General features: G+C 40.9%; 1 protein-coding gene across 3 annotated transcripts in view; it reads right to left on the bottom strand.

Moving 5' to 3' along the window:
* Positions 1-13,090, bottom strand: part of STAB2 (stabilin 2) — a 77,936-nt gene that overhangs the window by 21,380 nt on the left and 43,466 nt on the right. For 2 of the 3 annotated variants that reach the window (XM_031589737.2, XM_090143708.1), the window contains exons 31-44: positions 12,863-12,940; positions 12,575-12,667; positions 12,371-12,478; positions 10,727-10,858; positions 9,564-9,689; positions 8,509-8,565; positions 7,059-7,154; positions 6,321-6,516; positions 5,694-5,789; positions 4,707-4,752; positions 4,033-4,109; positions 2,432-2,557; positions 1,815-1,888; positions 198-269 (exon numbers count right to left, since the gene is read on the bottom strand). In XM_031589737.2, the coding sequence (XP_031445597.2) occupies positions 198-269; positions 1,815-1,888; positions 2,432-2,557; positions 4,033-4,109; positions 4,707-4,752; positions 5,694-5,789; positions 6,321-6,516; positions 7,059-7,154; positions 8,509-8,565; positions 9,564-9,689; positions 10,727-10,858; positions 12,371-12,478; positions 12,575-12,667; positions 12,863-12,940 (1,377 nt within the window). The remainder of the gene's footprint in view (positions 1-197; positions 270-1,814; positions 1,889-2,431; positions 2,558-4,032; positions 4,110-4,706; positions 4,753-5,693; positions 5,790-6,320; positions 6,517-7,058; positions 7,155-8,508; positions 8,566-9,563; positions 9,690-10,726; positions 10,859-12,370; positions 12,479-12,574; positions 12,668-12,862; positions 12,941-13,090) is intronic. The other variant, XM_090143702.1, reaches the window with a different exon arrangement.

Consider the following 13,090-nt stretch of genomic DNA (forward strand, 5'->3'; position numbering starts at 1 on the left):
ATTTTGTTTCCAAAATAGTGACAGTATGAAAGCAAATAGTGAAGTTAGAATGTTTAAAAATTAAATAAGTTAATGTAAGTGGTTTCTAAGCATGAAAGGGCTGGTGTACCTATCTGACTTAGTTCTGACTGCATACCAAACCTCAAAGTGTAATGCTCATAGCAAGATCTTAAATACTCTCTCCAAGTGTTACTTACTTGTGAACATAGATTGATGTATGTGCATCTTTTACCATCTCCAGAGTATCCCTTCAAGCAATTGCAGACTGCCTACAGAGGAAGAATAGGAAACATGCATACATGGGGATGTGTTAGATTTTTCAGCAAGTTTACATTTAATTTTCTTCTTTCCTTTTTTTTTTTTTTTGTTTGTTTGCCAAGTTAACATTTATACATTTATGCTAAATGGGAATAACTCACAATCTCATTTCCTAGTGAGATGATTTACAACTCATTAAACAAAAAGTACTTCACCTCTCTTGCAGCAGTTACTCAGGCAGTTCTGAGCTACCATGGACTAAGGCTGAGGAAAAGCAATTTTTGACAGGATCTATTCCCCCTTCTCCCCTCCCCCCTTCCCCCCCCAGCTTGTTCATCTCTCTTGTTTCTCCTCTGCTTCTCTGATCACTTAAAATGATACTTTGGATATCTGACAGAGTCATCTTGCTGGCAAAGAAAGCTAAAACCCTAATTTATTTTTCCCATTTTTTATGCATGGGTTGTTACTTCTTTATTTTCCCTTCCTCTTTTTTTTTTTTTTTTTTTTTTTTTTTTTTAAGTGATAAGTCATACCTGCAAAACACCTTTAGAATTGTGTCCTGATGTTACTGTTAATTTCCCACCTGCTGGCAGCATATTCAGTGTTTGTGTCACAGTGACTCAGTTTGGCACTTAGCCTTTCATCTTTGTGATAACTGTGACATGGCCACAATGACTTTGAGTTCTCCTCTCCGGTTCTACTGCTTGATGGTTCTTAGTTTTGAGTGAACCAGTAATACATGAGAGATTGAATTTTCAAGATGTTTTCTTTGGCAGAGAATAATCTGGTAGGCAAAATATTTGCAGTATTTTATATATCTGAATGGCTGAAACTCCTGCAGAAGCATTTCTGCTCCTGAAGAAATTTTGCTGTAACAGCCTGTTGCAGGATTACAGTCCTGCCAATACCCAATATGAAGCTATAGAGGGATGACAAGAAGTGCTGCAATCAGGGAGTTTAACTTCTCCTGGATCTGGCACAAAAATAGCAACACTAATCTGTGCCACTTGATTGCCTGGGTAATTTGTTCCTCCTTTTTCCCTTTGCCTTTTCACACTTCTTCCCTTGCAGAGCATGCTGTACTTCTGCATGGGAGTTGCAGAACAGAGGAGATGCTGCTATTCTGTAACTGTTGAATGAGAATTATGATTCTGCCTCTTCTGTTTCTTTGTGAATATATTTGAGCTAGGAGAAGAGCTGGTCTGAAATGGGATTTTTCCATAGGCATTTTTTATAACAGTAACAAAAATAATTTGTCAATACTTTGAAAATAACAGGTTTTCACTGGAAAAGTCCCAAGGGAGAAAACCAACTGTTCAAAACAACAAAATATTGCTTTTCTCTGCAGTTCTGGATATCTTTCACTGAAATCCAAGTTTTCATGTTTGTGCAGGATTCCCCTCAAATGTATTCTTGAAGGAACACACTTTTCAGAGTCTCTGTTTTGAAACTCAGTTTTCCATTTAAAAACAAAGTTGAGATGGGAAAATCTTTTTTTTTTTCCAACTGTAAAAAGTTGGCAGGCAGTTACTTATTGACACTGACAAAATACTCACTTGATTGGGTCCTGTCTGAGTGCATTCTGCATTTTTATCACATCCACCATTGTTCTCCAGACAAGGATTGATTTCTTTATGAAACAAACAGAAGCAGATAAGAATCAATGAAACTCATTTAATTAGTTGTTTGATATTTCAGTCTGGGTCTTGCAGTTACCTTGGTAAATGCTAAAACACTGCCATCAGCATTTTGAAAGCTATACCTGTGAGACTGTATGACACACAATCTCCTCAAGTCTTTAAGTTTGCTATGGTCAGAGGAACAGGAGTGTATCAACCATTCAAAGTCAGGCTGGAGGGGCTTTGAGCACCCTGATCTAGCTGTAGGTGTCCCTGTTCATTGCAAGGGAGTTGGACTAGATGGCTCTTAAGGATCCTTTCTGACACAGACCATTCTATGACTCTAACCTGCTAACGCTTGGGCTACTTGTCTAGTAGTACCAACCATGTGGTGCTGCAGACAAACCTGTTGGGATGCCTTTGTCACCATGGTCTCTAGTGCCAAGAAACCGCATTTCTGGATCATAGCAGAAGACAGATTTTCTTCCATGTACAGGAAAGCTCACTCCTATAGTTTTTCTACTGTGATACATGAGACATTGGAAATGTCTTACCCAAGCAGACTACTCCATCTCCAGTGTACCCAGCTTTGCAGACACACACTCTGTTTCCAGGTGTTGTTTTTCTACACTCTGCGTTGGCAGAACAGCCGCCATTGCTGGTCTCACAGGCGTCAATAGCTGAACAGTGATGACAACCCAGATTAAACCAATATGCTTACATGGCTTTTCTCTTGTCAGATAAAGTGGATCTTTAAGTGGATCTAAAGGGATTTGTTGACATCTTCTGAATGATTCTCACTTAAGAGGTTATAGATGTCATTTGTACCAATTATTTATTACCTCTTTTTTATTCCTCTTTATTACCTCCAACTATGAGAGGGAAAGCTGAGAAGATTTGTCTAGTCTGGAAAATAAGAATTCACCCAGATTTGGCTTTTGACAACTTTCCAGTTTCTGATTCTGCATATTCTAACCAACCAACAAAAAGAGCCCTTTATACTCTTCTCCAGATTAAACAGGAGTCTGAAGGTTTTCCTTAGCTTGCCCTTTTCTGTACACAGATCAAATGGCCCTCTCTTGTGGACTCTAATACCACCCGGCCCTCTTGTGGTAAAAAGTACTGGTTGTTACTGGATGCTTGTGCTGTTCTTGCAGCTCCGAATGAATCAGAGAATCACAAACTGACCCTTCTTGTGTTACCCAGAATGCAGTGAGGGGTTTTTTTCTGAACTCCAATGTGGATCAAACCAGCTCAAACACTGCTTCAGTTTTTGCCTCAAATGACCTCAAATTGCTGATTCAGCATCTCTAACAGCCAGACTGAGGAGATTATTTTCCTGTAGTTGTTTTTGTCTGGGAATCCTCTGCAGGGGCACAAGGGTGAGCTCAGAGCCAATAGGGATGACCTACATCCCCCACCTCTTCTTGCATTTGTGTATTACCTATTAGGAGATTAAACTTGCTTTTGGTTGGTTTGGGTTTGGGATAGCAGCAGTTAAGGTATTGGATTAAGATCTTGCCAGCCATTGTCAGTAGACAGATATGTTTCTGTTCCCAAGAACATCAGTATCTTAATCAGCTAGGAATTAGGTAAATAAACTGTAAAACTGTAGTAATTGCAGCTGGAAATGGTCTATCCCATAAATCTGGACCTCCAGGCTCTTGGAGGCGCACACATGATAAGCTGTTATTGCCCTTTTCAGAGGGTCTGTATGCCCTAAATAAGTTGAATTTTACCACCCCAGAAATCCGTACGAGTTCAGAAGGCTGAGGAAATGACATGGCTGTACAGCTCCCAGCAGCTGGAAGTGCTGTTGTGCCCTGAGTTGATCTCTGTTTGCTGAGCTTTGTTGGAAAAAGGAGTAAAAGTCATAATCCAGGTTTCATTACCCTGCAAACAATGGGGCCTGGGTTGTGCACAGGATGTTCCCTCTCCTCTGGTCTCCCTTAGCACATCCCATAACTTGCAGGCTCTGAGCCCTTTGTTTGCTATAAATCTGCACCTGCTGCACTTTCACTTATTTCCAGCAAACTGGCAGCAATTCCTGTTTTTAAGTGGTGCATAGGGGAGTGCTCCTCACTCAGCAGTTCCACTGTGACCACAGAGCACTTCAGGCACTCTTCTTAACAGGGAGGAGATGAGGTTCACTTGCCTGTGCAAAATGTCCCATTCCCTGTGAACCCAGCCGCACACTTGCAATGGGCAGTGTCATTTGACAGGAGAAGGCAGCTAGAGATGTGAAAGGAAATAGGTGACATTAAAATGAATGAATAAAACATTCAAGTCTTTCATACATTCCTTTTGTGTAGAAAGAAATGCTTAACCATATATTTTGATGTAACTACAACCATAGAAACAAACTCAGCCAGACCAAGCTGTCAGAATTTGTTTTAGATGAGTAATTTCAAGTATTAAAAATGAATGCTTTGGCCATCAGATGTCCTGTTTTCTCATGCAGAACTCCAGAAATTCATGCCCACTCAAAAGCTGTGAGTAAATTTTTGTTTGTGCTCATACAGTATCACCTTCAGTATGCAAGTGTGGGTTTAAATCTCATTGTCTGTTACATGGCAAGATGTCTCTCACCTCCCTCTTTTTCTAAATCCCATTTGTTTCCCCTTTTAACCTGTGCATTTTGAAAATTTCAGCCTTATCACTGAATAGATTGTTAACACTGTCCTTTATCTCTGGAGTAGAAAACGTGTGTTATCTGTACTGCTGAGAAATCTTCAAAAAGAACAAGATAGACCTTTTTTTTTTTTTTTTTTTGGAAGAGATCCCCATTTTCTCCTCTCTCTTCCAAAAAAAAGTACATTTCATACATACTTGGCACTGGTATGGCACGTGTTGTTACATGCGTCATCTTTGATTTCTGCAAGGGAAAAAAGTGAAGCAGAGATCAGAGCCTTTTAGGTTGAAATCCTTTGAGTTTCCCACTTTTACATGACTCTCATGCAGAGCTGGAGTCTCTGGCTCCTGTGCCAGACAACCAGCTGCTCACAAGGAATCTAGCCTTCCCTTTGGCTCAATGACTCTGTACAGATCAGTGAGTACCACTTAAATTCAGCCACAAAGAAACTGCTTGTTCACACACTGCCAGCAAAAATGCTTCATCTGCTGTCATTTATCTTTATTCTGGTGAGTTTCATGCATGATTAGTTTAATTATGTAAGCTTTCCAAAGGAACTGTAAGTTGCCCAGATTTCACAGAAATCATATCAACGTTAGCTATTAAGTTTCCCTCATTACTATTTTCCCCTGAAATTTAAAATAGATATTGAATGCTATTATTAATGTATTTTTACTGTTCTTCATTTTATGCAGAGTTCTGAAATAGTTATTTAATACATTTCAATTATGTCTGACTAAATATAATTTAATTTGATAGAGGAGCTGTATTAAATAAAGAAAAACTGATTTATTTGCCAGTCAATTTTTATTGCATTAGTGAGATCATAATTTAATATCCAGTGTTGCACAGCTGAATCAACTTATTGAAACCCCTGAAAGTAGTATCTGAGGACCAAATTGTGCTTGCTAACTTTGCAAAATACATAGCCTTAACAAACAGGATGTTCTAGGACAGATATAGGGTGACAGGGCTAGAGAATTAGCTAAGTATGGCATTTAAGTCTCATGAGCAGCTGACTCTCTGTTAGTACAGTGATTAAATCTCTGAGCACAGGCCTGTGGAAAGCTGCTGGATATCTGGTAGTGCACTTGGATGCCTGACACTGGTCTCTGGTCACTTCTGCAGTTCTGGCCTTTCCTAAAATGCTCACTTCTTTCCCAGAAAACAAGGAGGGCACTCACCACTCTCACATCTCACTCCCCTCCAGCCGACGTTGCATTCACAGGAGCCATCCCCATCGATCCCACTGCTGCATTTCCCATGGACACATGCACATACTGTGGGGAGAGATGGGAGGAAACCAGTGTGTAGAATAAATCCAAACTCAAATCTTGCTCTGATCTTGCTCAAATCTTCCCTCTGATCCCAAATACAGGGACTGAAAATGTATTTTAATGGGAAGCATCGGTGAAAAATCAGTCATTTAAGATGATTCATGGTGGATGCTGCTTGAAGCCCCAGAGTAGGGGCAGTGTCTCTATGTAGGGGCTTCTCTAAGAAGGAGATAGTGAGAAAATACAAGATAAAGTTATAATGAAAAGGCCAAGAGGGCTGGCCAATTAACACATAAGCAGTATAGTTTTCAAGAGCATAGAATGGATGCAGATAGAACTCAGGAGGTTTTAGATTTCCCTTGGAGACTTCCCTCAATCAGCTAGAAACCTCATGGAAAACACTTTTTCAAACCAGACATGTAGTTAGTTAATCACAGTGACTTTGCGTCATGCAATCCTCAAATTTTCCTTCCATCCTCCATCCCTGCACCCCCTGAGAAGACCAATAAAGATGCAGCTCAGGCCACTCAGTACCTTGATCACAGTTGCGGCCGTACTTGCCCTCGGCGCAGCTCTCACAGGCCGTGCCGACAAACCCGGCTCCGCACTGGCAGATGCCACTGCCATTGATGCCATCCAGGCAGATGCCGTTGCCAAAGCAAGCACTACCTGCCTTGCCAGGGCAGGGCTGGCATTGCTGTCCAAAGAAGCCAGCACAGCACTCCCTGGTCTGCAGTGTGAGAAACTGGATCAGGATAAGGGCAGTGGGGACCCTTAAACATGGCAGCAAGGAGGAGGCCGCTGGGAATTGTCTTTTGGGTCTGATGCTGGGTGGAGGGAGCTAGAGGTCTGGAGTTTAGCAGCACTTTAGCTCTGCTGTTTGCAGCCTTGATCCCTACTGTGCTCCCCCACGTCCCTGCTGAGACTTAGAGCCATAGAACCCTAGAATCATTAAAATTGGAAAAGACCTTTAAGATCACCAAGTCAACCTACCCCCACCATGCCCACTCACAGAATCAACAGGGGTCACCTTGGGAAAGGTGGAAAGACAAGCACATTGTGACCCTTTCCAAATTGCTTCTGCATCCCACCCCTTCCTCTGCTCAGGCCATCAGCAGCTTTTATTCCTTCTCCTAGAGGATACAAGATACAAGAAGGAATGCTGCCAGGGACCACACAGATGAGCTTCATGTGTTTAGTGACAATTACAAGGAAGGTGAAGATCATGGATGGGGGTTCCCAGCTTCCCTGTGACAGGAATGGTGTACTCACAATGATGGTTTTTGCACACTTTGGCTGGCATCCAATCTGGATGGTGTACAGTCTCATGTTGTTTTCTGAGAAGATGCAGTATTTCTTCTCCCCTGCCTGAGTGAACATCGGAGAAACAGCTGCAATTCTGAGCAGTATTGATCAGCTGCTTTCAAATGTTTTTTAAAAAATTGGGATTAACTTTCTACATACTGTGCACTGACTCACACATTTGTAATGGACGCTAGGAAGTACTTACAGCAATAACAATGTATTAGATAAAATGACTTTTGCTAAAGAATATGCAGCCAAATTAATTGAGCACCCTGCGGCATTTAAAAAATGTATCTAATTTTGTCTCTGCTCAGAATTGAAGTGAAACTTTTTTGGAGGCTTGACTAGCTTTTTTCTTTCTGCAATATTATGCATTCTTCCTAATTCTTCTTGAAAAATCAAGTGTCAAAGTATGTAAAAAACAGCCACTGGTACATTATCTCCCAGATCTGGACATAGTTGGGAAAGTTTGCTCTTGGGAGAAGAAATGACAGTCTTGTACATTTGTTAGGAGGTTGAGATAAGCGTCCAGCTACTTGCTGAAAATGAAATGTTAATGGTTTTGAGATTTACCCATGAGTGCTTCAGTTGGGCTTTGCCAACCAATTATTTTAATGGAGAGGATGGGACTTGATCTCTTTTGGAATCCTATTAGTGACATAATTAGTCTAATTAAAGTTGAAAATTCTAGAGGAAAAAATGTTTATATAAACCCAACAGAAGGTCTTTCCCAGGAAAATTCAGACATCAAGAGACTTTAGATCTCCTTATGGTTAATAGGGGCCTCCTAAATATTCACAGTTCCCATACATGGGAACTGGGCACCCACAATCTTTACAGTCTCCAAGTTTCTGTGTGACTGTAACTCACAGCATGGAGCCAGTCTGATTTTGCCCTTCTGTACTTTGACCTGCTGGGTAAGAAACTTGTTCAGGTAGCAAATATACTCTGGGTTATTCTCAACTCCTTCAGAGTAGGGAGTTTTTCTTGGTAGAGTAACTATTGCAGTTCGAGGACTCTTCATGTGACAAAGCACTAACTAAAAACTGATCTTTCTGGACAAAGCTATCTTTAAGATGCTCTTGATTCTGCACCCACAGGGTGGCTTAGACCAAGGGTGGATTTATGCTGTTGACTGTAAGAAATGTATGTAGAATACCAAAGTAACTATGATGACTGCTGTTAAAATTGAGGCTATTATATCATAGAATCATATCATAGAATCACCAAGGTTGGAAAAGACCTACAAGATCATCCAGTCCAACCATACACCAGCCACCAATATCTCTCACTAAACCATGTCCCTCAACACAACGTCTAAATGCTCTTTGAACAAATATATATGAAAGGAGATTGAACGTATCTATGCTAAGTTTTGATATATATATATATTAAGTATGTACAATAAAAGACTTACTATTTCTTTTGTTCCTGGGGGGCAACTTGATGGTTGTGAACAAATTCTGCACTTTTCCTTAAGCAAAATGAAAGGAGAAGGCACATTTAGATACTTTGCAATATCCTTCTAAAACGATGCACCTCCCCACTCAAGCACAATATGAAGCAAAGCCTGACCTTGGATACAGCTTGCTTGTGCCATGAGGGTAATGGCAACTTGGTGCCACTTTATTAAGGCTTAAATGTACATTGAAGTGTGTAGCTGCATTTATTGGAAAATAATATTGCAAGCAAAAGCAAAGACTGTGTGAAGCCCAGCACCTGACTAAGGAAAGCTTGGGAAAAATTTGGGTGATATATACACAAATACAGGACTGTATCCCAAAGAATATAATTAGGCTACAAAAGTTCATGCCTGTTCAATTTGCTTTGGCCAAAGCACTAATCTCACTTTGTCTGCCTTGTCTAGCTGATTGTGGGCTCCATCAAAAGGCAAGTATACTGCAGGTTTGCTATCCTATCCACTCCTCAGGAGAAAAACTAAGATAACCTTTCTCTGCCCATATGAGGAAGCTACATCCTTCTTCAGAGGCATTTAAAACCATTTGGATTTCATATTTAAAAGGAACAGGAGGAGAGTGCTTTACTCAGAGGGCACAAAGATTTCATGTGCATAGGCAGAGGCAATCTGTTTCTGGAATGAAAAGAAATATTTTTCTTTATTAAAACTATTTTTCTTTTTCTTCCCACTTCCTGCTTTACTTGACAAACATTATCTGGTAGAACAGATGTATTAAAATATTACATAATTATTTTCTGAAAATTAAAGCTTAGGAACCAGCTTACTTCTGGGGTATTCTAATATTATCTTATCCAGGCTGTCAGTACACTGGTTGCAGGATCAAATAAATTTTAACTGATGCAAAAATCCTTGGTAGGAATATCCTTTGTAGAAAATGCATGCATTCCTTACTGTCATGCATCCTGTACATTTTAGCCTGTACATTTTACCCATGTTTTGCTGAAGATATCTCTGATGGGCCTTTGGGAATCTGTACAAACAGAAACACTTACAGTGATAACAGTATGATTAGTATCACATCTGTTCTTCTGGACTTCCAGAACTTTTCCCAATCCATGAATAATTCCTTTGTCTGTTGCAACATTTGCATAGCTTATAGGTGCGTCATTTACAAATAGCTGCAAAAGAAATGCCATCAGTTTTAAAAGCAGCAGCAGAGCTCTTATCTCATTAGTAACTGAACAGTAGTGAGTGAAGGAAGGAGTGGTGCACATGGCTCACTTCTGGAAAACTGAAGGGTGCAGTCGATTTGAAGCACTTTCTTGCATCTCAGTTGATGCTTTTATGAGCTTTACTGAACTGGAGGGCATGAGATGGAGGCAGCTTGGAGTTACTTAGCAACAGGATATGTCTGAGCTGCTTTTTCTACATGGGATGCAAAATATAAACACTTTGAAGAAGAAGAAGCCTGAAGCAAGTCAAGGGCTCTATTTGCTGCCTTGCTGGGGGATGAGGGTGTTTCAGGGAAGAACTCCTTGGCTACTGCTCCTTCAAGGTGGGCTTTCAGCATCACACTGCTATCCCCCTCTCCCTTCATGCCCTCCTCCACCCCAAGAGCAGTTGTTTTTCCAGAAATCTGCAAAGAAAGCAGCAGGGTGAAACTGTTTTAGTAAGGAGCTTTCTGTCCTCCCTTGCTTATGCTCAGAAGGAGCTCTGGGGCAGAGAAGGAGGAGGACTAAATTCCCTTCTTGTCTGTGCCACAGAATTGGGTGGGTTCCTTAATCTTTCTGTGGTTGATTTTCCTATGAGTGGTGTTGAAAAGCAATTGATATTTGTTGCCAAGTACTGAAATCTTTTACGTCTGAAAGTGGAGCAGATCTGCAGAAAATAAAATTGATGTGTTATAAATTAAGGTAGGTTTTAATAGTTCTTTGGAAGTCAGATTAATGACTATTTTACAATGCAAGCTTGTGACTGCTAGAGATGCATGTCTACCACAGTGGTTTTTAAAATGCAGTGCTGAATGTAAAAAGTATAATTGAAATCAAATCCAATTGAAGATCCCTTCAAGGGTGACTTTGAATTACAGATTTGAGAGAGGCATTCCATCTGAGTGGCATATTTTTTGTTGTTAAGCCCAGAAGCTATCGTGGGCTGCACAGCTCTTTTTGGCTGCTTGCAAGGCATGAAACTGAAGAATTATAGACCTCAGTACCTGGCTGTTATGGAGGAAAAACCCAACATGGTAGGAGTACCCAAGCATGGTCTCCCTGTGCATGCCATTGTGCAGCTCATTCTTCAGGAGCTTTTCATCTATCAAAATGTGATAACGCATTTGGTCCTCATCCTGCAAACACAGTTAAATTCAGGGTTATGTAACAAAGCACAAAAAGTTATTTGGGATAACTTTTCTCAGATTGTAAACAAGACCTATGAGAAATCCCACTGCCTATTGTCCCCGTGTTCTGAACATTCATACTGCTCTTTGTTCTTCTGCTCCTTCAAAAGTGTGTGAAAACATGAAGTAACCCAGTCTGCAAGATTTGCGCACAGGATCTCATTTATGTCTCATATATTAGTCAACTGCACGGTGAGAAGTCACTCTTAATTTCGCTTCCTGAGAGGCCAAGAAATGGGATCTCTTCACTGTGCTGACCTCTTCTCTGAGACAAAGTTCTCTGGAGGTGTTTTGTAAAGAGGATGTGAAATTTGGGAGCATGGAAAAAAAGATGGAATAAACTTACTGGTAAGCAGTGAAAAGGAAAAAGACTTCTGTTTGTGTGTAACACAAATCCAACAAGATTGATGTTTCAGAGCTATGTATGTGTTTCTCAGAGATTTATTATAGATGCTTCTTATAGTGATGTGGAAATGATGACATTGAAACTAATTAAAACAGAGATCAAAAGTCACTAGAGATGATTTACATTGATAATGCATGATTTCTTCTGGTAAGGTAGCAATCAGGATTCTGTTATGGGACAACTGGTCAGTGGATAATGTCTTGGGATGAATCATTTGAATGTTGTGCTCCTCAGCTTCCATGCTGAAAATGGAGACTATGGAAGCAGAGATAGAGTGCAGCAGAGTAAATGTTTCAGCTGAAGCATGATGCTGGCATAAGAATAAAGGGATATGAGCTAGCCAGAAGTATGCTGTCAAAATAATATGAACTGGCTCTAAGAGGAAGGCCTGAAGGTGTCAGAGGAGGTGGGATGACCACATCCATGCTAGTGTGGGGAGCCAATGGCTGGGTTGGGCCTGGACCTGGCAGAGGGCAGTGGTAATGGGGTTTGCTAGATTAATTTTTTCTAGTCAGGAAATCTTCAGGTATTTTTCTGAACTGTGGGACTGGCCAGAGGTGCTTGAATGCTAGTATTAGGAAAAAGTTTGCAGGAAGTGGTGTGGGATGGTGTTTCAGCAGTGGTGATGGGGACGAATGTCTGGATAGCTGTAAGAAGGAGTCATAATATTTTGTGGTGTTATTAATGATGAGGTTGCTAGTGACGACAGGGGATTGGACTTGTTCACCTAGGAAAGCCATTTCAGCGGTATTCCTGGTCATTCCTGTTCTGATCTTCCTTCAGGGATATCGGAGAAAGTCTAGTCCAATACCTTGAATATTCTTAGGGTTGTATTAATCCAGAAAAGGCCAAAACCCAGAACAAATACTTAAGTTCTGGCAAGCCAGGAAAATATATGGATCCACTCTTCCTCATCTCTGCTGGTGGTAATAACAAACTTACTAGTTTCTTGGAAAACGAATACCTCTTCCTATTTCTGTATTCTTTCAATCCATCCACTTGAAACTGAAATGAGACCCTCAGTTGTTAAGACATATCCTGTGAGTAATACTTACCAGAGTAGTAGCCTTCTTATCCCTCAGGTAATTTTCTATGGCATCATTATTTGGGGCAAACACTGTGTATGTGTTTGCAGCTTCTATTTCATTTGCCAGGCCGTATTGCTGTTGCAAAACACATAAAAAACACAAATCACAATGGGATGATCACTAATACTCTGATACCATTTCAGTTCAAGCTTCTATCTTCAAAAAACTTACAATAATGTAGCCCCTGAAGATGGAGTAGTCAGGCATTTGCTCGAGACGGGCCAGTAGCCTCGGCATGATGGTGTTTCGCAGGGGGGTCAGAACCTAGAAAGAGAGTAGGTGCATCCCACATCAATACAAATGTGTATCCCACCTGTGCAAATGCTGTGGTTGCAGTTGCAAGGAGCAGATGCAGGAGCAGATGTTCTTCTGCTCAAATAATTTGTTTGCAAGAGCCATTGACTACATTCTGTTGGGTTGTGGTGCAGAGGAATGAACCCTCTCTGCTTGGCCACGTACCTTATCAATAACATGTATGATCCCATTTGTGGATGCGATGTCACCAGTTATGATGTGAGCACCCTCAACAGTGAGGTTCTGAAAGGACAAGAGGAGAAAAGGAAGGATTTGGCACCATGGTGGCCATGGTTTCCTGGTGGTTTGTGCTGTGGGTTTTCACAGCTTCATAAACTCTGGCCTGAGGTTCTACCATGGCTCTGCTTTGCACCAGTCTGGCTCAGATGTTGA

This window comes from Phasianus colchicus, chromosome 1, assembly GCF_987193195.1.
Source record: "Phasianus colchicus chromosome 1, bPhaCol1.hap1.1, whole genome shotgun sequence".
NCBI lineage: Eukaryota > Metazoa > Chordata > Aves > Galliformes > Phasianidae > Phasianus > Phasianus colchicus.